The 24,453-nt window shown below is 43.7% G+C and overlaps 1 protein-coding gene across 3 annotated transcripts; it reads right to left on the reverse strand.

Annotated features, from left to right (window-relative positions):
* Window positions 1–665: 665 nt before the first annotated feature.
* On the reverse strand, window positions 666–22,819 carry LOC309499934 (uncharacterized protein). 3 transcript variants are annotated; one of them, XM_082171487.1, is made up of 3 exons: window positions 22,489–22,819; window positions 20,961–21,215; window positions 666–2,781 (listed from the first exon to the last, which is right to left on the reverse strand). In XM_082171487.1, the coding sequence occupies exons 2-3, from the start codon at window positions 21,016–21,018 to the stop codon at window positions 1,292–1,294; spliced, it is 1,548 nt and encodes a 515-aa protein (XP_082027613.1). In that variant the 5' UTR covers window positions 21,019–21,215; window positions 22,489–22,819; the 3' UTR covers window positions 666–1,291. The 3 variants fall into 3 exon arrangements, with proteins under 3 accessions (XP_082027613.1, XP_082027614.1, XP_082027612.1); XM_082171488.1 differs by lacking the exon at window positions 22,489–22,819 and adding an exon at window positions 22,278–22,467; XM_082171486.1 differs by lacking the exon at window positions 22,489–22,819 and adding an exon at window positions 21,495–22,135.
* Between the last annotated feature and the right edge of the window lie 1,634 nt (window positions 22,820–24,453).

The following is a 24,453-nucleotide window of genomic DNA, read 5'->3' on the forward strand; positions in this document are numbered from 1 at the left end:
AGCTTTTCTGAGGTGTGACGTTATGTGACATTATTTACACGCTAAGTAATCTTTCAACATACTTTCTGATGGTTATTCCCGTTTATTTTGTACTGTAACTAGTAGTAAAGAGGAAAAAATGACCGGTTCATGTATGCTGCAACTTCGCCACATTAACTCTTTCCCGCCACTGAGAAAACAAGTTTATGTTTATTTTTTGTGTGTGTGAAACATACATACATTCAAGTGTTGATAAAAAAAGAATGCTTGAAGTTACCAAATTTTTACAAATATATTTTTAAACAATATTAAACAAATTTTTTTTTACAAAAGTTGTACAATATATTCTGGGGGCCATGGACATTTAGTGAAAATGACCAAAAATGCTAGCGGTACCTGGCAACTTTTTCAGTGACATGGAAAGATCTACGACTGCCAAAAAAAAGGTTGTGACAGCTCGAGAGACGTCTAGTCTCAGTCCAGTCTATAGGAAATACCCCCCTCTTCGGATCTACACTGCAGATATGACATGTGTATCGTCTATATCAGGTCATAGGTTTATGATCTATACTGCATCCAGCCACCAGAGGGCGATCAAAATTTGGCCTCACTTTCAGGACATGTGCAGTGTTGATTTAAAAATCTTGCTTCCCCCTGTTGTTTGATTTCATGGAAGCAGACACCAGTGATTTTGCCAAGAGATCTCTTATTTATTTTATATAAGACATAGGAAGAAGAGACAATGGATAAAACGAAGGTCTTGATTCAGCAGCCTTTCCATCTCTTCCTGATTTTCAAACAGAAGGGCTTGGTTTTTATACCATTAGCCAACATCTCGTCATCTCTCTGCCATAGACAATCAGTTATTGTCTTATGACTATAATGTAACTAAAACAGTACATCACCAGAGAAACGTGGTTCCCATTAACAATGTATCTCCTTATGCTATGCCCGGTGAAAACACTGCACATACATTTCAGTCTAACTTCAACACACTCAAAGTCTCTCCTCCATGATTCACAAAATACAGTGATTACAAATGATTATAAATGTATATAAAAATTATAACACAGATACATAATACTACTGATTATGAATATTAATAAAATGTAATAATAATACTAAAACAATATTAAATAATGATGAGATTTGAGTCTTCATGCAGCACAATTTTTCTGAACAGACAAATCGCATGTGAAAATCAAACTGAACTAGATACCAATCAACCGACAAAATCTACTGTCGCTCAACGTGGCTGTTAGCAAACTAACTTAGAAGAGATTCTGTTGCTCAGCACATAAAGATGGACTAGTTACTGTGACTTCAGACTGTGATGATGTGGTTTCTCCACTGTATGGATCTTCATGTGTCGCTTCAGGTGAGTTTTAAAATAGAAACTTGTTCCACACTGATCACACGTGTGCGGCTTCTCTCTGCTGTGGATCCTCTCATGTGTTTTCAGATTTGCTAACTGACTGAATCTCTTGTCACAGTGTGAACACTTGTAAGGTTTTTCTCCAGTGTGAATTCTCTGGTGCTGTTTTAAACTGTCCGCTCTAGTAAAAGTCTTCTCACACTCAAAGCACATGTACTCTCTCACACCAGTGTGAATTTTCTGATGTATTTTTAAACTGCACAGCTGTAAAAAACTCTTTCCACACACAGAATATGAATGCGGCTTCTCCTTCGTATGAACTGTCAGGTGTGTCTTCAGGGCTGATGCGAAAATAAATGTTTTTCCACATTGATCACATGTGAATGGCTTCTCTCCGGTGTGGATCCTCATGTGACTCTTAAGGTATGCTGAATCTGTGAAAGTCTTTCCACATTGATCACATGTGAACGGCTTCTCTCCGGTGTGGATCCTCTTATGTGATTTCAGAGATGATGACTGACTGAATCTCTTGTCACAGTGTGAACACTTGTAAGGTTTTTCTCCAGTGTGAATTCTCTGGTGCAGTTTTAAAAGTTGAGCTGTAATAAAAGTCTTCTCACACTCAAAGCACATGTACTCTCTCACACCAGTATGTATTTTCTGATGTGCATGTAAATTTTGCCGCAGTGAAAAACTCTTTCCACACACAGAACATGAATGCGGCTTCTCCTTCGAATGAACTGTCAGGTGTGTCTTCAGGACTGATGCCTTCATAAATGTTTTTCCACATTGATCACATGTGAACGGCTTCTCTCCGGTGTGAACTCTCATGTGAGTCTTAAGATGTGCTGATCGTGTATAACTCTTCCTACATTGATCACATGTGAACGGCCTCTCTCCAGTGTGGATCATCATGTGAAAATTTAACTCATATTTGGATATGAAATATTTTCCACACTGACTGCATTCATGTGGTTTCTCTCCAGTGTGGATTTGCATGTGCCTAGTGTGATGATGTTTTTGTTTGAAACTCTTCCCACATTGATCACATGTGAACGGTCTCTCTCCAGTGTGGATTCTCATGTGAATCTCAAGATTTCGTTTGGTTGTGAAACTGTTTCCACACTGAGTGCAGGTGAAAGATTTCTTGGCTCTTGTTTTCTTTACAAATGTATTTTTAGTCTTTGAGCGACTCAAAGGTTTTTCTTCAGTTTTGACATGATGTTCCTCCTCCACTTCACTCAGTTCTTCACTCTCCTCCTCCACTTCACTCAGTTCTTCACTCTCCTCCTTCACTTCACTCAGTTCTTCTCTCTCCTCCTTCACTTCACTCAGTTCTTCACTCTCCTCCTCCACTTCACTCAGTTCTTCACTCTCCTCCTCCACTTCACTCAGTTCTTCACTCTCCTCATTTTCGTCCATCAGGTCTGACATGAAAGAAAAAAGGTGTAATTACATTTTCAGTACATCAAAATAATTCAAAGAGAGAAATATGAAGTGAAAGGACATAAAAATGAGCCCAATGTAATAGAAAAAGGTAGACTAATTTTAAATGCAAAGTCTCCGCGTTCAGCGCAAATCCCGCCCTGCAGCTGATTCTTAAAGTCCCTGTAAAGGCAATTCTAAAATAAAATTCTAAACACATTAGAAATGTTAGAAATGTTTTGCTAAAACATATTACAAAGACTGTGAACTGTGAAGTACTGAATTGTGGAGTTAGACCGTTAAACAGTTTTTCACCATTGCTGTGTTCCGGATTTTTGGGGCGGGGCTAAAACGGGGGCTCGATGACGCACTGAAGCCCCTGAGCTCCTGGACACGCCCCTACTTGATGACGCACTGGAGCCCCTGACGCTGTCCCCTCCCCTAACAATATATAAATATAGCACATTCACATCAATTTGCCGATCGCGAGTTACTGTCAGTACTGTTAGCCTACCATAGATATCATATAAAGGCTTTATATGCTATAGTTACTACAGCCTACAGTTTGCTAGCTAGCTAACGTTATGCCTCATCACAGAAATGCATGTAACCTGGATGCGATCACGTACAAAACAGATAATTTAAATTTACGAAAAACTAATGTATCACATCAACAAGAGGTGGATTAATTTTGTGAAGAGCCACCTTGATGGAGAGCTGAGGATCACCGCCAAAACCTGCCTCTGCCATTTTACACGGGATAGTTTTATAAACTTTAGTCGGAGACAACTGGGATTCACTGACAATCCGCTGTTACTGCGGCCGAGCCGACTATCTCCCGCCTCAGCCTTCATCCTCCCGTCACGCCGACAACTGGTGCCATCGTTGGCAGTGCGTGCCCACCAATGAGTGTAAGTTGCCTTGTGTGCTTATGTTATAATTATAGTAGGTAGTCCAGGCTCGAACATGTATGGCTTTGTAAAAACAATTAAGCTGCTAGGAGCATCCATTCTGGCTGTAGCGGTGACAGACAGTTGAGTGTGAGGGCGTGGTTTCAGCGCAGCCAGTGGACACGCCCCCAGCGTTTGAGAGCAGAGACTCCTGCTCATTTTTTCAAGATTTTGATAGCTTATTTTATGTACTTGTCGGCTCTTTTTTCCATTCAAATTTGGCTGGGTGACTAATAACTAGGGTTGGGTACCGAAACCCGGTTCCAATAGAGAACCGGTTCCGACGTAAACGGTAGTATCGAGACCGAATAAGAACGCAACTTTCGGTGCCTGATTTCGGTGCCTGACTTTTTTCACCGCCCCCTATAAAACATCTCGCGGCATGAATGATCCAATAACAAAACATCTCCAGTTAACCAGCAGAGCATTCATTTAGTTCGTTTGTTAAATAAGAGACGATCTAGCGCTCTGATCTAGCGATCTGCGATCAGTGGCGCGGATTATTGTGGCTCGCGCACACCGCACTTTCTTCACGCGCGCTTCAATACGTTGGACGCGGACGTGCTTCAATACGTTGCAGAGATCGATCTATTTATGAGGCGTCGTCTGGTATGTGCGCGGAGAGTTTGTGTGTGCGTGCTCGCGTCTCAGATGAGTATGTGCGCAAGTGTGTGTGTGTGTGTGTGTGTGTGCTCGCGTCTCAGATGTATGTGCGTGAGTTTGTGTGTGTGTGTGTGTGTGTGTGTGTGCTCGCGTCTCAGATGAGTATGTGCGTGAGTTTGTGTGTGTGTGTGAGCTCGCGTCTCAGATGAGTATGTGCGCGAGTTTGTGTGTGTGTGTGTGTGTGTGTGTGTGTGTGCTCGCGTCTCAGATGAGTGTGTGTGTGTGTGTGTGTGTGTGTGTGTGTGTGTGTGTGTGTGTGTGTGTGTGTGTGTGTGTGCTCGCGTCTCAGATGAGTATGTGCGCGGAGAGTTCTGGTGAAATCAAAAAATATAGCCTAATGCACACAAAGTGTCCCTGCTTGATTTACAACCACTGATGAGAATAATCGGTTTAAAAAAACAACAACAACAAACAAAAAACTACGAAGGCGGATTAGAACCCAAAACCTCTGACATTCTTGACTAAAGTTCAAGTTCAGCTGCAGTGTTCCTCTAAGTCTAGTATTTTAATGCCAACTGCAAATCTTGCATATCAAGTATGAAGTATATCAAGTATATTTATATGAGGCTATACTATGTGTGTTAAATATTTCTGCTCAGTGTCAGATATTTCTCTGTTTTGTAAAAGTCTATAATATATAATACGTAATATAATATATAATATATATAAATAATATGAGAAGACATTTTTTTTATCTTAACTTAAGTGTTTTCGGCTACATCAGTAGCCTTTTAAACGGCACAATTTTTTATTTAATCAGAAATCAGAAAATCTTTTTCAGAAAACACACACAGGTATTATTTTTTTGATAAAGTGTGTGCGGTTTCGTTTTCTTAAGTACCGGTTTAAGAACCGTTTAAGCACCGGAACCGTTTGAAAAATACCGAGTAAGTACTGGTATCGGATAAAACCCAACCGATACCCAACCCTACTAATAACACATTTTTCTGTGGTGTGACAAACTCAGAACACATACTTAATTTTGACTTTACAGGGACTTTAAGTTTTATCCGTCGTCACTGTAACCTAAACCAATGAAATCGACTGCAGGACAAAAAAAAAAAAAAAAAAAAAAAAAAAAAAAAAAAAAAAAAATCACACACCGCGCGCTGTACAACAACATACATGGCACGCTTTAGCCCAGCCTCTCGCTAGCTAGCGTCATGACCAATGCAGACAAGGCCATAGACAGTATGGAAAAGCTGGAGCTTGAAGAGCCACCCTTTACTCTTTGGAAAAGTTATATATATATATATATATATATATTAGTGGTGGGCCGTTATCGGCGTTAACGTGCTGCGTTAACGCGAGACTCTTATCGCACGATAAAAAAAATATCGCCGTTAATCTATTCTCCAAGTTGGGTTGGGAGATGGCTCTATACTACACAAGCTATGATGACGCAATCTACCCGCGGCCGCGAGGTAAACCCGGCTGCAACGCATATTCGTCGTCATCTTAAGTAAACACGGCTGAAAGTGAAAGCTGGTGAAAAAGATCGGTGCAACATCCATTATTTGGACTTGGTTCGGGTTTAAGCCGTCAGACGAGCAGCAGCAAACTAAATACAGAGTGTGTGGGGTAACAGTTCGGTAAGTTAACACACGACTAATCCGTTCGACCACCTCAAATTCAAAACGAAACATGATATCACTGAATACCAGCGCGCGCGTATTATTCACATTCCAATATATCTTAGTGGTGTAGCACATAATCTCGATTTTAAGAATCGTTGTTGTGTTTCTTTTTAACTGAAAAGACATCAGTTAGACAATATTCTAATTTTAAATTTGGGGTTTCATAAGCTCCAAGCCATAATAAACATTAGACCTACTTAAGTCTCTGCAGCTAGTGTACTTAAATTTTATTTATCTGCAAAATAATGTTGTATACTTACAGTTTTGCACAATATATGTTCTCAAAACTACATACACCCTTTAAAAAAAAATGCATTTAGCAGATGTTTAGCATGGGTCTGTGTAATCTGTTCTGAAATGGTTTTATTATAATATACTGTATATCGTTATCGCAAGAGGCTGCAATGTATATCACAATATAGATTTTAGGCCATATCGCCCATCCCTAATTGATAGCCTATAGTAGTTGATAATAACATAGGCCTACCTAATGTTGCCTACGGACGGTAACAGTACAGTAGTAACCTTTTACAGTCTATGAGTAGAACAGCTTTCTCAAGCAGTTTGTGATGCATTTTGGAAACAGGAGATGAGCCCCTGGTCTAATGCGCCACCTGGCTTGAGAAACCCGTTCTCAAAGACTTACTTTTATAGTCATTATTTGGGTAGCACACATATTCTGAATGCCTTCGGCAGAATTCAAATGAGCCATTTTAATCTAGATTAATCTAGATTAATTTCAAAATTAATCTAGATTAAAAAAATTAATCTATGCCCACCTCTAATATATATATATATATATATATATATATATATATTAGGGCTGGGGGAATTAACGCGTTAATCTGTGCGATTAATTTGAAATGTTTAACGCGTTAAAAAAAAATAACGCATTTAACGCAGCACTTTTTTTTTTTTATTGCCTCGTTTTAATGATTTCCTGTTGCGGCTGCTATTGAAAAGCCGAAAATATGTGCATCAGGTTTCATTCTCGCGCAGCTTTCATGAGCGGGTCTTTTCCGCTCCGTGTGCGCCGCCGCACTCTCCGTTCCGTGTGTGTGTGTGTGTGTGTGTGTGTGTGTCGGCCATAGGTGTAGGCGGCTGCGCTCTCTGCTCAATGTTCGACTCCGTGTTTGCGCTGCGCGTTCTGTTCTGTCGTTCACGGCCCAAACGCTTCAATCATGTACCGAGCACTGGAAAAGCAAAGTCCGCTCAAATAAGGTGAAATTTCTCTTTAGACTTCTGTTTGCTGAGCTGGTATAGTAGGATATTGCTGGGCAACAATGTTAAAGGGATAGTTCACCCAAAAATGAAAATTCTGTCATTTACTCTCCCTCAAGTTGTTCCAAACCTGTATGATTTCCTTTCTTCTGCTAAACACAAAACAAGATATTTTAAAGAAGGTTGGTAATTAAACAGTTGCTGGTCCCCATTAAACAGTTGCTGGTCCCCATTGACTTCCATAGTATATTTTTTTCCTACTATGGAATCAATGGGGTCCATCAGTCGTTTGGTTACCGACTTTCTTCAAAATATCTTCTTTTGTGTTCAGCAGAAGAAAGAAAGATATAAAGGTTTGGAACAACTTGAGGGAGAGTAAATGATAATCATACATGCTCTGGTAATAATAGCTTTTTTAGGACTATAGTTTATTTTTATAATTAGTTAAAAAAATTGGGAAAAAAAATCTTAAATTGATTGTTGATTGATTATTGAAAAAGAATAATACATTGATATATTGATGTTTAATATTATTTTAATATAGGGCTATTTTCTGTTCCTTTTTTTCCAGTGATTCTAAGTTTAATTATTGATGATTACAAGCTTGGAGGAAATGCAATTAATTGCAATTAATTACAGCAAATTGTGCAATTAATTAGTTAATTTTTTTTAATCGATTCCCAGCCCTAATATATATATATATATATATATATATATATATTTTTTTTTTTTTTAAATATGAGCAGGCCTACAAGCTGGGATTGGTAATGCTGCACTGTAATCATAGTTATTTATTTATATTTTTCATTATATTTTAGTATGTGATATTGGTTTGAGACTGAGAGTATTTTATTTAGTGGAGAACTTTGCAGCAGTATTTTATTTCTTCTTATTTTTATTTTTTTTATATATATATTTTATTAAAAAGTGTTTAAAAAAGTGTAAACAAATTGTTAAAAAAAAGTTTATAGTAATAAACAACCTACAGTTTAATGTTTGCTTTTCTTTCCCTTACTGTACCGAAAATGAACCGAACCGTGACTTTAAAACCGAGGTACGTACCGAACCGTGATTTTTGCGTACCGTTACACCCCCTAATATATACACACACTCTATATTTATTTTATTCGATATTTAATAAATTATAAATTAATTAGAAAACAAATCCTTCAAATAAACATATGCTTATACTTTAGATGGCTTCTTGAATCTGCATATTTATGATTCCAAGGATCCAAAGACAGGACACGCAGTATTCCAAAGAATGGGGTAATATGTCAGGAAAGAATAACTTATCAAGATAATTTATCAGTATACACAACAGAGCTGGTTGCAATTTTGTTGGCCTTGGAATTGGGTAGATTTAAATAACTCAGTGATTATATCTTTGTATGGTTTTGTTCAGATTTAATTCAGGTTTCTTTGGGTACCTGCACATGTTGGAGTGAATGGGGATGAGGAGGTTGATAAACTTTCAAAACAAACACTGAAACACAACAGAATATTACAAGTTCCATATGTGACCCTGGACCACAAAACCAGTCTTATGGGTAATTTTTTTTTTATTGAGATTTATACATCATCTGAAAGCTGAATACATAATCTTTCCATTGATGTATAGTTTGTTAGGATAGGACAATATTTGGCCGAGATACAACTATTTGAAAATCTGGAATCTGAGGGTACAGAAAAATCGAAATGTTGAGAAAATCGCCTTTAAAGTTGTCAATTTTTTATTGGCGATAGTGCTGCATCCATTCACAAAAATAAATGTTTTTTTATATTTAAGGTGGGAAATTTACAAAATATTTTCATGGAACATGATCTTTACTTAATATCCTAATGATTTTTGGCATAAAAGAAAAATCTATAATTTTGACCCATACAATGTTTTGTTGGCTATTGCCACAAATATACCCGTGCAACATAAGACTGGTTTTGTGATCCAGGGTCACATATAGCAAATCTGTTTCAGGCAAGAATGTAGTTGTTTAAAGTTAAAATCTGTGGTTTATTAATAAAGATAGCGCCCAGGGCTTGACATTAACACCCGCCAACCCGCCAAATGCGGGTGGATTTTGCTCGTGGCGGGTAACATAGTCACTCCAACTAGCCACTGTGGCGGGTTAAATAATTGTAGTCTTTTCAAAAGGCATCTGAAATAAGTGTGACACTACGACACTACAACTCCCATAGGGCTGTCAACGAATATTCTAAATTCGAATATATATTCGAATAGTTTTAAAAAACAGAATTTCGAAGGTGAAAATGAATATTCGAATGTGGAAAAACGCCCGAGGTAGCAGAGGCACGGCTGTCTGCTTTGCGAGTGGCCGCGCTGCCTGAGGGGTCAGGGACAGGTAACAGGAAGAAGCGTTATAACGTTAAACAGAAACATTACTAAAGTGTAGGCTACTGTAATGACTGAATAGATATTGCATGAATAAGGTAGGTTAGATACAGCAGTTTCATGCACTACAGGCTTTCACTGGTTTGATTATTTACCGTTTCATGTCAAGGAAAAGTTCCATGTTTACCACAGCACAGCTCGCTCGGAGCGTTCAATGTCGGTTCTATATAGGCTAAAAACTTCAATTATTGTTAATAATATTTGTTTCAATCACTGAATGAAGCCTGCTAAGAGTCGCGACCTTAAATTGCTTGCACAAAACTCTTGATCAGCACTCAACATTTGCTTATTGTTGTTGTTCATTTAAGCCGTTATGCACAGAGAGCGTGACGCCTCATTCGCGCCGCGTAAACGCGTCTTTACACTCGCGCCAGACGCTCTATTCGCGTTTGGTGTGAACGCAGCATGAGGGTGAGGGTGAGAGAGAGAAAGAGTGCCTGCGAGTGAGCGAGCGAGAGTGAGCGAGGTCTGCGGTCTTGGCCATTAGTTGATTTACTTGTTTTTGTGTAGGTAATACGTTGTCAAATGTGTTTAAACTTAAATAAACTACCTATACAAGTAGTTATGTCTCTTTGTATTAATTTGCCCTGTTATTGACGTAATGCGAGTCATTGACAAAATGCGCAACCATGTTCGAATAGTTCGAATATAGGCTATGTGTTTTTTTTTTTTAGAGAGAATATTCGAACGTCATTTTTGAGCAATTGTGACAGCCCAAATGAGTATTACATGCACACAGTGTATGCCGGTGGAGCTATGTGGCGATATGTGATATAATACATGGTTTTATTTTTAAAAAATGAGCTTTACACACAACCTTATCAGAGCTAATGATAATGACCTGTTTTGTGTAGTCTTGATTTGGGTGTGTACAGTGGTTTTACATTTAAAAGGGTTGTAAATCTAGCTCAAGTAAATTTTAGCACGCCATAGTAGACTTTTAAAAGGTAATTTCACAAAAACAAAAATGTGGCTAGTAAAAATGCTGTGTGGCTAGTAACTTTGGAAAACCACTAGCCACATTGGCTAGTGAGCAAAAAAGTTAATGTCAAGCCCTGATAGCGCCTATTTGAAAAATGCATCTGACGTTTTTGGAGTTGTGAGATCCAGGCGAACACTGGGCGTTCAACGCTCTTTAACCACGACTGGAACAGCTTTTCCTCGGCTAGTCCTTCTGATGTTTGCCGCCGGCTCTGATGTCTCTAGTCTATTGGTTAAACATGAGATATAATTCGTCTTGTGTATAAATTGATCTTTGGTCTCATTAAAGGGGGGGTGAAATGCTATTTCATGCATACTGAGTTTTTTTACACTGTTAAAGAGTTGGATTCCCAATGCTAAACATGGACAAAGTTTCAAAAATTTAATTGTACGTTTGAAGGAGTATTTCTGTGCCAAAAATTGTCCTTCCGGTTTGTCACAAGTTTCGGAAAGTTTTTTTCGAGTATGGGTCTGTGTGACGTCAGCTGGGGCGGAATTTCCTTATACGGGTCTTAAGGGCACTTCTCCGCCGGCGCGCGCGCACTCGTAGACCAGACAGAGAGAGAAGAGAGCAAAGCAGCGCTCTGCTCAGCTTTTGGGAAGTCAATGTCACCAAAGATGTGTGTTCTTGGTTGCCAGGGCAAGACAACCCTGCACATATTCTCAAAGAACCCAGCGTTAAGGGACCCGTGGATGGAGTTTGTTTTCCTGAGCATAAACGGAGTTGTGTAAGACTGTTTGTTCCCTGCATTTCGACGATGATTGTTTTATAAACAAAGCCCAGATCGACGGATTTGCAGATCGTCTAATGCTTAAGGATCGAGCAGTCGCAATGATAAAGGTTTGTGGTCGTGATTGGAACCGGGCGGTGAGTAAAACTGGTAAAACTGCTTCAAATGTCTCTGTGTTGTTAGTGTAGCGCGTTAGCACACAGCTTTAGCTTCGCCCGCCCCCAGCCGCTCATTTTTTTCCGGAAAGACTCGGTGCAGCCTTTCTGTCTTTTATAAATATAATAAAACTAAATACTTTTTGGAGATATGAAGGATGCAATACTACTCTATAGGTACTCAAGATTAACAGGAGATTGAGTGAAAATGAGCATTTCACCCCCCCTTTAAACTTAGCGCCATTAGCTCACCTCTCTCTGTTCTGAACACAACTGACACAATCTTTACACGTCATCGACTCAGAATGCATTGTGCACGCAAAAAATAATGACTGCCTCCGTAGTTCAAATTCTGCAAAACACTGAACATTTTTTACATAACGAAAATATTTTATGTATTTATAACTATGTACTTTTATAGGAGAGAGCAATTATAGCATATTTAGGCCTACGTGTCTTAATAGTCAGGGTTCCTTTTAATACTGTGAACTTCAATTCAACTGTCTCTTCTTAAAGTGAACCAAAAAAAAAAAAAACTAAAACAATTTTAACTCAATTAAGTAGCCAATCACTGCATCGGCAACTACACTTAACTGCTTTTAAAGAAAGCAACATGCAGCAAATCATCAGTGTTTCTTGGTCTTTTGAAGCACAGGCTCTACTCTCAGACAACAGAAACCCTTTAAATTCTGGCATTAAACACAAACACATCAACCCCTATATAATCATGATATAAATCTTAATGGTAATCACAATATGTCAAACATTTTGGTGACATGGATGCAAAAAATGTCAAACCAGAAATATAATAAGTGTAAAAGAAAGCAGCTAATCTGACCTGATTTTTAGTTTGACCTTATATTGACAATCTATATGAAAGTTTCTCAAACCTCCCTTTACTGACCTTTTGTTGAAATTCTGTACTCATTTCATAGTTTAAATGGGTCATGAGATGAGAAATCAAATTTCCCTTGATCTTTTGGTATATAAGAGGTCTTTGTACCATTAAAACTTCCTGCAAGTTTCATAGCTTTAGACGCCCTCCCCATTATAAACGAATCATTTATTTAATCAAGCTCTAAATACAGCTCGTTCTGGATCCATGGTAAGAAGTGACGTCACGGTACGAAGTGACGCACCAGTCGTTTGCATAATACCGCCTCCAGCACAAGACTACTGTGCCTCATAGTCATTTCGCATCGTCGCATGATTCGTTGTCACGCGCCCCACAGGAGTTCAGTCGTCGATGTGCAGCGAGTGGGTCTCTTTACAAGATTGCTATGGGGCCACCAAAGCCTTATTTGATCGGTGAGTGATGTGTAGAGACGATTGTGACAGGGCGCATGTTACTGAACGAGCAGAGCAGAGAGAGCGAGCGGAGCGAGAGCGCCCCGGCCGCGCGCGCGCACTCTCAAGCCTTGTTTATACTCGACGCAGCCGCAAGATCGCGAGGCGCGCGCGGCAAAAATGACGTCATTGCGTAGTGGGCGGTCTCGCGCGTTGGGTTCGCAAGACCCAATTTCGCCTGGCGGTGTGCACGGCACTTTTTGTAACATCGCGCGCGGCGCCGCATCCGAAGATGAACGATTTCGAGGCGACTTTGTCCGAGCTGGTACGTCTGTACCAGCATGTTTATGATCCTTCCATGCGGGACCATAGAGACAGTCAGATGGCACAGAATTCCTGGAGGGAAATTGCGAAGACGTTGGGGAAGGAAGACGTATTTTGTCGAAAAGTTTGGAAAAATCTTCGAGACAAATTTGTCAAAGCCAAGTTTTAGCTGACATGCTTGCAAAAGTGGACCCAAGGAAGAAGCTTGATGTAAAGTTCAAGCTGAATCAGGTCCTTTTTGATGCACTGAGGGACAACGATGCATAGACTTTGTTTGCCATTACACACATTACAAAGTACTTAGAATTTTAAATAATACACAATAGATAAAAAAAATTTAATTCATTTACAAAAGAGATTTGTATTTATAGTTTGCTGTGAAATAAAAACAAAAACTAAAGATTTTATTTTGTGTTTGCATTTATAAATGTCTTCATAAATAAAAGTGAGGCAGTACACTGATGGTAACAGACAGTGATTAACCTCATTCTTTTGTCTCTATACACATAGAAACATTTACATTGATGGCGACCAATAAAAGCCTCTCATTTTGTGAATAGAAACACATTTCTATTAAGCACCCAGTTTGCACTTGTCTAAAGTAACTGCTTACATTTACAGTAGCAGAAGTTTGCCCTGCTGATAAAATTAAAGTTTAAACACTCTTCAATAAGGCTTCAGCTTGTAGTTTTGTATTACAAACTCAGTTACTGTAAATGCTATATTAACAAAAAATAAAAACTTATATTTTTATTAACATTGCCAAAGAGTAAAAAGGTAACGCATGTTCCCTTTCGTGGTCACTCCGAGTTACGTCGGATGACGACGATTGGGGTTTCGCTTAGAAGCCTATCACCTTCGAGTATATAAAACGAGCCAATGGCAATGAAATGCCATGGGTCTGCGGAATTTGCATAGCGTAACTCCGCCCGCCGCAGGGGGTATATAAGGAAGTACGCTGGCACAATGCAGATATGTTTTCGCTTCGGAGCCGAGAACTTCTCCACTCCTGCAAGCCAAATATTCTGAGTTAGTCTTCTCTTACCTTCGAGACGAGCGAACTCTCCGGTGTTGGTGTGACGGCGTTTTCAGCGAGTGCTCACTACCCTGCTGATCTTGTCAGTGATCTGACAGATAGTGTGTTTCTCCCTGTTCGCTTCAGCATCCGCGGAGTTTTTCCTCTCACAAAAAGAGCATTGCACGTGGCACGTCTTTTTAAAGATGCCTCGCCCGTGCACTTCTGGTTGCGGTGGCGAGATATTTTTCTCTGATGGGCACGATCGCTGCTTAACGTGTTTGGGCGTTGATCACGCTAAAGCAGCGTTCGTGGATGACTCATGTTCTCATTGCGGGAACATGACCATCTCTATGCTGCGGTCGAGACTCAATGAGCTCACTAGAGCGAGAGTCCCCCTACCCACACCCCGATCTACTGGTCCCGAGAGGGCTAGTACTTCGGCTGGTGGCCGGGGTGACCTGAGGGTGACTGTGTGGGACATACCGCCGACACGTCCACGGTCCACACACCCCTCTCCAGCATCAGCACCCGCGAGTGTTCAAACTGAGACCGCTGGTCCCTCTTCGGAGCCCCAGCGCGTCTCGTTTGGAGCTCCAGAGGAAGATACTATGTCCATCGCTGCATCACAAGGTGGGCGCGAGTCCTCGGGAAGTGAGGATTCGGCTGTGTTGCCGCCCTCGGGCGTGCCAGCATTGCCCGAGTCTGATCCCGAGCTGACCGCCATGCTTTCCCGGGCAGCCGCGGCCATTGGTATTGAGTGGTCCCCGCCACCTGATCCAGTGCGCTCGCGGCTGGATGATTGGTTTTTGGGAGCGGCCGCTGACACCCGTCGCCGCCCAACCCCAATACCATTCTTCCCGGAAGTGCATGAGGAAGTCACGCGGTCCTGGAAGGCTCCCATGTCTTCCCGTGATCGTTCGACGGCTTTCTCCGCCTTTCCTCCCCTCGATAGAGCTGATGCTTGTGGGTACACTGGGATTCCCACGGTTGAACGTTCTGTCGCGATGCAGCTGTGTCCGACAAGCGCTTCATCACGTGGTGATCCTAAGCACCCGTCCAAAGCCTGTAGATTCTCGTCTACCATGGTGGCGAAATCTTACAGAGCGGCGGGACAGGCAGCTGCCTCTTTGCATGCCATGGCCATCTTACAGGTCTACCAGGCCAAGATGCTTCGTGACATGCACGAGGGTAGGACAGACCCAGGGCTCTTTGATGAGCTGCGCGCCGCCACCGACCTCGCTCTCCGGGCGACGAAGGTGACCGCGCGCTCCCTGGGTTTGGTGATGTCCACAGCTGTGGTCCAGGAGAGACATCTCTGGCTGAACCTGGCTGATATGCGTGAGCCCGAGCGGACTCGTCTGCTGGACGCTCCCATATCCCAGGCCGGCCTTTTCGGCGGTGCAGTCGAGGACTTTGCCCAACAGTTCTCGACTGCTCAGAAGCAGACTGAGGCGATTAAGCACATTCTGCCCCGACGCTCTGCTGCTCAGCCGTCGGTACAGAATCCTCAGCCTGCTCGCCGCCGAGGGCGCCCTCCCGCGGCTCCCGCCCCTCCCGCACGGCCCCAGCAGCAGCCTTCATCTGGGCCGCGTCGTGGAGGAAGCCGTAGGAAGGCGCCACAGCCCTCTCCAGCCCCGCAGCCCGCTAAACGCCAGGCTAAGCGGCGCTCCTGAGACGGGCAGCTCAGGATTGGCTTTCTTTTCGCTACAGGAGGTGGTAGCAGGGCCACTCCTTCCCCCGGTGGAGGGCCGGGGGAGAATCTTTTGTTCTCCACTCCCCGCTGCTCGTCTCACGACGGGCAGCACCCTAATGTGGTTAAAGAAAGAATCGAAATCCCCAATCCTGAGCCTACAGACCCAGAGGGCCGCAGTGCGCGCCACCCTCGGGTCCCGCCACTGCCGCCCTCCTCTGTCCCAGAGGTCTGGGATGACAGCACGCGCCGCCCACGGGCCACGCTCCTCTCATCCCCCTCTGTCGCCAGACCCCTGCCAGAGCACGCCCCCGTGGGACGCGCGCCCTCCCCTGGCCTCCTCTGGCAGGACGCGGTTAATGACCGTGCCCCCGCACAGGGCCGCGATGCCACCCTCGCCGGTGCCGGTCATTCCGCCTCGCTGCCCCACCGACGGTACGTCTGTGGTTCGTATGACCCCGCTGGTGCACTTTCTGGAGGCCTGGCTAGAGCTTCCCAGACTGTCCCGCTGGGTCGCGAGAACCATCAGGCTCGGCTACGCGATTCAGTTCGCGCGATCTCCTCCCCGCTTCAGCGGAGTCCGCTTCACTATGGTCGGTGGCAATGCCCCTGTCATGAGAGCGGAGGTCGTCACCCTGCTGGCGAAGGGTGCGATCGAGATTGTCCCTCCAGCCGAAATGAAGTCCGGCTTCTACAGCCCTTACTTCATTGTACCCAAGAAGTCCGGTGGGTTACGGCCAATCCTCGACCTGCGCGTCTTGAACCGCTCCCTTCACAGGCTGCCGTTCAAGATGCTAACGGCCAAACACATCCTCCAGTGTGTGCGGCCGCAGGATTGGTTTGCAGCGATCGACCTGAAGGACGCCTACTTCCATGTCTCCATTTTACCTCGACACAGACCGTTTCTACGGTTTGCTTTCGAGGGGCAGGCATACCAGTACGCGGTTCTCCCTTTCGGGCTAGCCCTGTCTCCTCGCGTCTTTACGAAGGTCGTCGAGGCAGCCCTTGTTCCCCTTCGGGAACACGGGGTTCGCATCCTGAACTATCTCGACGACTGGCTTATCCTAGCTCACTCTCGAGACCAGGTTTGCGAACACAGGGACCTAGTGCTCCGGCACCTAGTCCGTCTGGGCCTTCGGGTCAACTGGGAGAAGAGCAAACTCTGCCCCGTGCAGAGGATCTCTTTTCTCGGTATGGAGATCGACTCGGTCGCCATGTGCGCGCAGCTTACGAGCGAGCGCGCGCAGTCACTGCTGACTTGTCTTCGTCAGTTCGAGGACAAGAGTGCGGTTCCACTGAAACTTTTTCAGAGGCTCCTGGGGCATATGGCATCCGCAGCCGCAGTAACGCCGCTGGGATTGCTTCATATGAGACCGCTTCAGCTTTGGCTTCGCGATCGAGTCCCGAGGTGGGCATGGCAACACGGCACGCTCCGAGTCCCAGTGACTCCAGCCTGCCGTCAGACCTTCACCCCGTGGGCGAAGCTCAATTTTCTACGGGCCGGAGTGCCCTTAGAACGAGTTTCCCGGCATGTTGTTGTGTCAACAGATGCCTCCAACACGGGCTGGGGCGCCATGTGCAATGGTCATGCTGCCGCGGGCTTCTGGACAGGACCCCAGCGCCTTTGGCATGTCAATTGCCTCGAGTTGCTGGCTGTACGTCTCGCCCTGCACCGCTTCCATGCGCTGCTCAGGGGCCAGCACGTACTAGTCCGATCAGACAATACCGCAACAGTAGCGTACATCAACCACCAGGGTGGTCTACGCTCCCGCCGTATGTCGCAACTCGCTCGCCACCTCCTCATATGGAGTCAGAAGCATCTGAGGTCGCTTCGAGCCATTTATATCCCGGGACACCTGAACCAGGCGGCCGACGAGCTGTCTCGAGTTCGGCCTCTCGCTGGAGAATGGCGACTCCATCCCCAGACGGCCCAGCTGATTTGGGGTCAGTTCGGCGACGCACAGGTAGACCTGTTTGCCTCCCACGACTCGTCCCATTGCGACCTGTTTTACTCCCTGACCGAGGGCACGCTCGGCACGGATGCACTGGCGCACAGCTGGCCGTGGGGCCTACGCAAGTATGCGTTTCCCCCAGTGAGCCTTCTTGCGCAGACCTTGCGCAAGATCAGGGAGGACGAGGAGCAGGTCATTTTGGTTGCCCCGTATTGGCCCAACCGGACCTGGTTCTCCGAACTAGTACTCCTCGCGACAGCACCTCCCTGGCCAATTCCTCTGAGGAAGGACCTCCTTTCTCAGGGACGGGGCACCTTATGGCACCCTCGTCCCGATCTTTGGAACCTCCACGTGTGGCTCCTGGACGGGACGAGGCAGGTTTGAGTACCCTACCACCTGCGGTGGTGGCTACCATCACTTCCGCTAGAGCATCGTCCACGAGACATGCCTATGCGTTGAAGTGGAACCTCTTCGTCAACTGGTGTTCTTCTAAACATCAAGAACCCACGAAATGCCCGATCAGTGTCGTGCTTTCCTTCCTGCAAGAAGGGTTGGAGCGAAGGCTGTCTCCCTCCACCCTGAAAGTGTATGTTGCCGCCATTGCCGCACATCACGAAGCAGTTGATGGTAAGTCTCTGGGAAAGCACGACCTGATCGTCAGGTTCCTGAGGGGAGCGAGGAGACTAAATCCTCCTCGTCCTCCCTTCGTACCCTCTTGGGACCTCTCAGTGGTTCTAACTGCCCTGCAGAGTGCTCCATTTGAGCCTTTACAGTCAGTGGAGCTTAAGTTCCTGTCAATGAAGACAGCGCTCCTGGTTGCATTGGCCTCCATCAAGAGGGTAGGGGACCTGCAGGCATTTTCGGTTGACGAAGCGTGCCTGGAATTCGGGCCGGCTAACTCTCACGTGATCCTGAGACCCCGGCTTGGATACGTGCCCAAGGTTCCTACCACACCCTTTCGAGACCAGGTAGTGAACCTGCAAGCGCTGCCCTTGGAGGAGGCAGACCCAGCCTTGGCACTGCTCTGTCCAGTACGCGCCCTCCGTGCTTACGTAGACAGAACGCGGTGTTTCAGAACCTCAGACCAGCTCTTTGTCTGTCATGGTGGGAAGCTGAAGGGAAAGGCTCTCTCAAAGCAAAGGTTATCCCACTGGATAGTGGATACCATTGCTTTGGCATACCAGCAGCAAGGTCGTCCGTGCCCCCTTGGTGTGAAAGCCCACTCCACACGTAGTGTGGCTTCCTCTTGGGCTCTAGCGCATGGCGCCTCGCTAACAGACATTTGTAGAGCTGCAGGCTGGGCGACACCCAACACATTCGCGAGATTCTATAATCTCCGAGTAGAGCCAGTTTCTTCTCATGTACTCGCTTCAACCAGCCGGTGCTAGATTCTGCTCAGGTGTCTTCGCTTGCTCGCCATTCCTCTCCACGGACGGGATACGTGCGATATTTCTCTCAGGTGAGTCTGATAAGCGCTGAGTTTCCTCCAGCACTGGTTACGTCAACGCCTGAGTTATGCCAATCTGCCATAACGCAGCTTTTGCGCTTGACTAGGTGCCTCCATGTGCATGGTTCCCCCTCTGGGCGACCCCCACATGTGTATTCCACTGTAAGTCTCCTTGTGAGCGTGTGTCTTTCCCTTGGCAAGCCACCTTGCCACCCCTGGGGTTTAAAATTCCACCTGCGGCTGGACACCCCAGTGATTTTCCATATGCAGCCCTTTGGGTCATATGTGTATTCTAAGTCCCCCCCATCAATGGCTGGGCATAATTGCATATTTCTCTCTGGAGATATGCTTCCCAGTGTACCTTGGTATCCCTGTGTTAAGTAGGACTCCTTCGTTCGTGCTAGTCTCACAACAGGGAGCTCAGACTTACGCAGGGCACTGGTAGACAGCCGAGGTGGCGTGATTAGACTGGAACCCCAATCGTCGTCATCCGACGTAACTCGGAGTGACCACGAAAGGGAACGTCTCGGTTACGGATGTAACCCTCGTTCCCTGAGTGGGAACGGAGACGTTACGTCTTCCTGCCACTTCCGCTGTACCGCTGAAAAACGCCTGGGGCTAGTCTCGGCTCCTCAGCGAAGACATATCTGCATTGTGCCAGCGTACTTCCTTATATACCCCCTGCGGCGGGCGGAGTTACGCTATGCAAATTCCGCAGACCCATGGCATTTCATTGCCATTGGCTCGTTTTATATACTCGAAGGTGATAGGCTTCTAAGCGAAACCCCAATCGTCGTCATCCGACGTAACGTCTCCGTTCCCACTCAGGGAACGAGGGTTACATCCGTAACCGAGACGTTTTTATGTTAGTTAATGCCACATGACTACATTAGTCAACATTTTAAGTGGATCTTAAAAGTTTATCAAAGTTGTCTTAAGACAGCAACAGGTATCATTCAAAAATAATTGTAGAATTTTGATGAAAGGTTTTGATCCACGCAAACTACTTCTTCACTGCTGTTTCCCGGTGGTTTAGAGGTAAATTACTCCGAGTCGCCCCCTGTCGTTTCAAAGAATAACACAACAGTGCGCGCGTCAAGTATAAATGCCTCGTCCGTCTGGAGAGGTGTGCACGCGGTCTGCGGTGACTCGCGCTCTTGCGGCTGCGTCGAGTATAAACAAGGCTTCACTGTCTTTCTCTCTCTCTCTCCCTCCCTCCCTCGCGCATATGCATCAAAATAACCCGTATTCAAGTGTTTCTGGTTACAAATCTGACATATTCATTCAAAATAGCTTCACACTGTCCATGTGGACACGGGGTAATCTATTCTTAGTTGTTAGTGGTGGACAGATGGTTCATTTTCTGGCTTTCTATATCTATGTTAATAACTGATGCATAAGCACTGACGTTAGCCAATCATAACAGTGGGCGTTAACACTGAACTCTTAAAGGGGAAACACCCCTAAAACAGACTGTTTGAATCAGAGGATGAGAAACAGGATGGGAAATGATCATAAATCACTACATTTTAAAGTTTTTTTTTGTCCAAAAAACTATAGTAATAATATAATTGTACCTAAGGCAACATAATAAAACAAAACAAAAAACCATGTCATGACCCCTTTAACTGTTTATCTAAATGTGATGAAGTGCTTGAATGTTTCTAACATCAATGTTCTTCAGCATCATGAATGAATGAAGAATAAACACCAACCTCTTTGTTCTTCAGGATCTTCAGTGTGTTTCATTCTGCAGGGTTCTGGATCACTCATGTTCTCACTGTCCTCTTTAATAAACTCAGTCTTTGCAGATTTCAGCTCTTCATGATGCTCTGATGCTCGTCTTCTCTTGTAGCTGATGGGGATTTACAGCATTTATTGGAGAATTACTGTGGGAGGAGCTTATCTGATGATGTAATTGCTGTGGGAGGAGCTTCACTGATGATGTAATTGCTGTGGGAGGAGCGGATCTGCCAAAATCAAAAATATATCAGTTACCGAGTTTGTTACTAATCGACACTTATAAGCATTTATGTTGGTCTATCAGAAATTAACTGATGCTCATTCAACTGGATCTGTCACTTCTTTAAAAATCGTCTTGAAAATAAACTTTATTAACCAAGTAACAAAGCCAAGCACTTTTGAAAAAGCAAATCCAGAGTCCAGTCTCAAACATACAGTATAGCCTACACCTCAAATGTAATCAATACGTGCGTTTTAAGCAGTGAACATGAGACTAAGGGCTTCACCTTATTTGAGCATTTCCATCCCTGAAATAGGCAGCCGGAAGTGTTGTACATATAACCAGCAGGATAGCAGTGATGTGTGAACTGAATTTGGTGTGTTACAGTGAAGTTATTAGTTATAGTATAAAATATGCAAAAGCACATTTTATCAAACTAAGTCTTGTAGTATGACCAGACGGAGGCCAATGATGTCTAAACTGAATTTGGTGACTCTACAGTGTTTAACATTGAAGTTAATGACTATTTTTGGGTTTTGCACTTTGCAGACTTTACCTAAGGACGTGTCTCTCCGCTGCTCATAGAGATAATTTGAAAGTAGCTGGCATTTGTGTTTGAACAAAGTTTAGCTCAAGAGCTGTTGATCCGGGAAGTTCAGATTGGCGAATATATTGCCAACTTTACTGAACTTCATGAACGGTGCATTGTTAACGTACGGATCTCTGAAACACTGCCAGCGGGACATTAAACATGACGTGTTTGTCCGAGCTCACAACAGGTGTTGGAGGGAACGTAAAAGTTTTGCAAGGGAATGAAGAAGTTTTGACTTTTTTTCCCTCCCATGCCAAATATTTTCCACCAACATTGTCTGATTTTCTCAAAGCTGCATTAATTGCAATACAATTATTAATCATCATTAGATCAGTTCTCATTAAAGGATTAATATTGAGTATTTAGAGGTAGCATATTGCTAGACAACGTAATCTGCCAATAAATGTCAGGAGAGATAAGGTAAGTTAACTCTTGACATTCAGTAACAGTTCCCACTCCAAACATCGAGACACTCACACAAACGAACACAAAATCGCTCAGGTCTGAATGAACTCCACATATTCTCCTCATGCTCGCTGCTGCTGCACTAAATGTTTATTTCAGAAGGAAGACGCCAGGAAAGACGCACAAGTATCGCTGTGATCGATGAAAACAATACAGAAATGAGTCTGTCACTTAATCAAACTGTATAAAGTGTGTGTGATGTTTGTGTAAATATGAGAAATACCGTGTTCTTCTTCTTCTTCTTCTTCTTCTTCTTTGTTTTTAAGGACGGTTGGCAACCAGCTTTTGGTGCATTACCGCCACCTTCTGCCCCGGAGTGTGAATCAGATAATAAGCCATTTCTCAAAGCAAACCTCGGACTTGCGTCGTTGGTAGTTCGGACTTTCCAAGTTCGACTCAGGAGAACGAACTCCCGAGGACGAGAGGACGCAAGTCCGGTTACTCTGCAAATGGAACAGCTGCGTTCTTGATCGCGTCACTCAGCTCGCTCTGGCTACTCCGGTCATCTCTTTAAATGTGTATTTTAGGCAACAATAAAACGAAATATGGTATAAAATACAACTCTGCCTCTTTTCGTCAACAATTAAACGAAATATGTTATAAAACACGACTCTACCTCTTTTCATTTAAAAAAATCTTAAACAAATTTATGGCCACATAAATGTGGTTCAGGCAAACATATTGATTATCTTCACTGCATATTTTACAACACGAACTATATAACACAACCCTGCTTCTTTTGTTTTCATTTTAAAAATATGAAACATATTGATCAACTGACATTTAACAAACAGAGACAGGGTTGTATAATTTTATTTTATTATACATGTGCATACAGTGAAGAGATTGTAGCCTAAGTCAAGTCAAGTCAAGTCAAGTTTATTTGTATAGCGCTTTTCACAATACAGATTGCATCAAAGCAGCTTCACAGTATTTAATTAAAATAATACAACAAAGTTTGTTTCAAGAGGAATTTATTGATTGATAAAATTAAATTAAATATCCCCAAAATATCCCCAACTGAGCAAGCCAAAGGCAACAGTGGCAAGGAACCGAAAAACTCCATCAAGTGACCTAATGGTGTCCTAAAACTCCATCAGGTGCCTTAATGGAGAAAAAAAAAACCTTGGGAGAACCCAGGCTCAGTCGGGGGCCAGTTCTCCTCTGGCATTGGATAGAGGCCGGATTGTAGTTTGAACTGTAGGATTATATGAATGCCTGGCTGAAGAGATGCGACTTTAATCTAGTTTTAAACTGGGAGAGCGAGTCTGAGCAACGAACAGTATCAGGAAGACTATTCCAGAGTTTTGGAGCCAAATGTGAAAATGCTCTCCCTCCTTTGGTGGTTCTGGATATCCTAGGTATGACCAAAAGCCTTGAATTTAGTGATCTCAAAGAGCGCGATGGATTATAGGGCGATAGAAGATCCGTTAAATAGACTGGAGCTAAGCCGTTTAGGGCTTTATAAGTCAGTAGCAATACCTTGTAATTAATACGGAACTTTATAGGTAACCAATGCAGTGATGATAAAATCGGTGTTATATGATCATATTTTCTTGATCTCGTAAGAACTCTAGCGGCGGCATTTTGGACTAACTGTAGCTTGTTTATTGAGGATGCAGGACAACCAGCTAATAAAGCATTACAGTAATCCAGTCTAGAGGTCATGAATGCATGAACTAACTTTTCTGCATCAGAAACTGATAGCATATTACGTAGCTTAGCAATGTTTCTAAGGTGGAAAAAGGCTGTTTTTGTAACATAAGAAATATGATTTTCAAAAGACAGGTTGCAATCGAGTATAACACCCAGGTCTTTTACTGTAGAGGATAAAGTAACAGGACATCCTATGATGTTAAAGTTGTATTGTGCGAGGTTTTGTGGGCGGTTTTTTGAACCGATAAGTATTACCTCTGTCTTGTCTGGATTTAATAAAAGAAAATTACGCGTCATCCAATCTTTTATATCTTTAACACACTCTGTCAATTTGGAAAATGTAGCGTTTTCATCCGGCCGTGATGAAATATATATTTGAGTGTCATCAGCATAACAATGGAAACTAATTCCATGTTTCCTTATAATATTTCCAAGTGGCATCATATATATTGAAAATAACAGAGGGCCTAATACAGATCCCTGCGGCACTCCATAGTTTACTGGAGTTATGATCGATTTTTCTCCATTTAAA

Source organism: Leuciscus leuciscus (assembly GCF_965113295.1).
Source record: "Leuciscus leuciscus genome assembly, chromosome: 1".
NCBI classification, from domain to species: domain Eukaryota; kingdom Metazoa; phylum Chordata; class Actinopteri; order Cypriniformes; family Leuciscidae; genus Leuciscus; species Leuciscus leuciscus.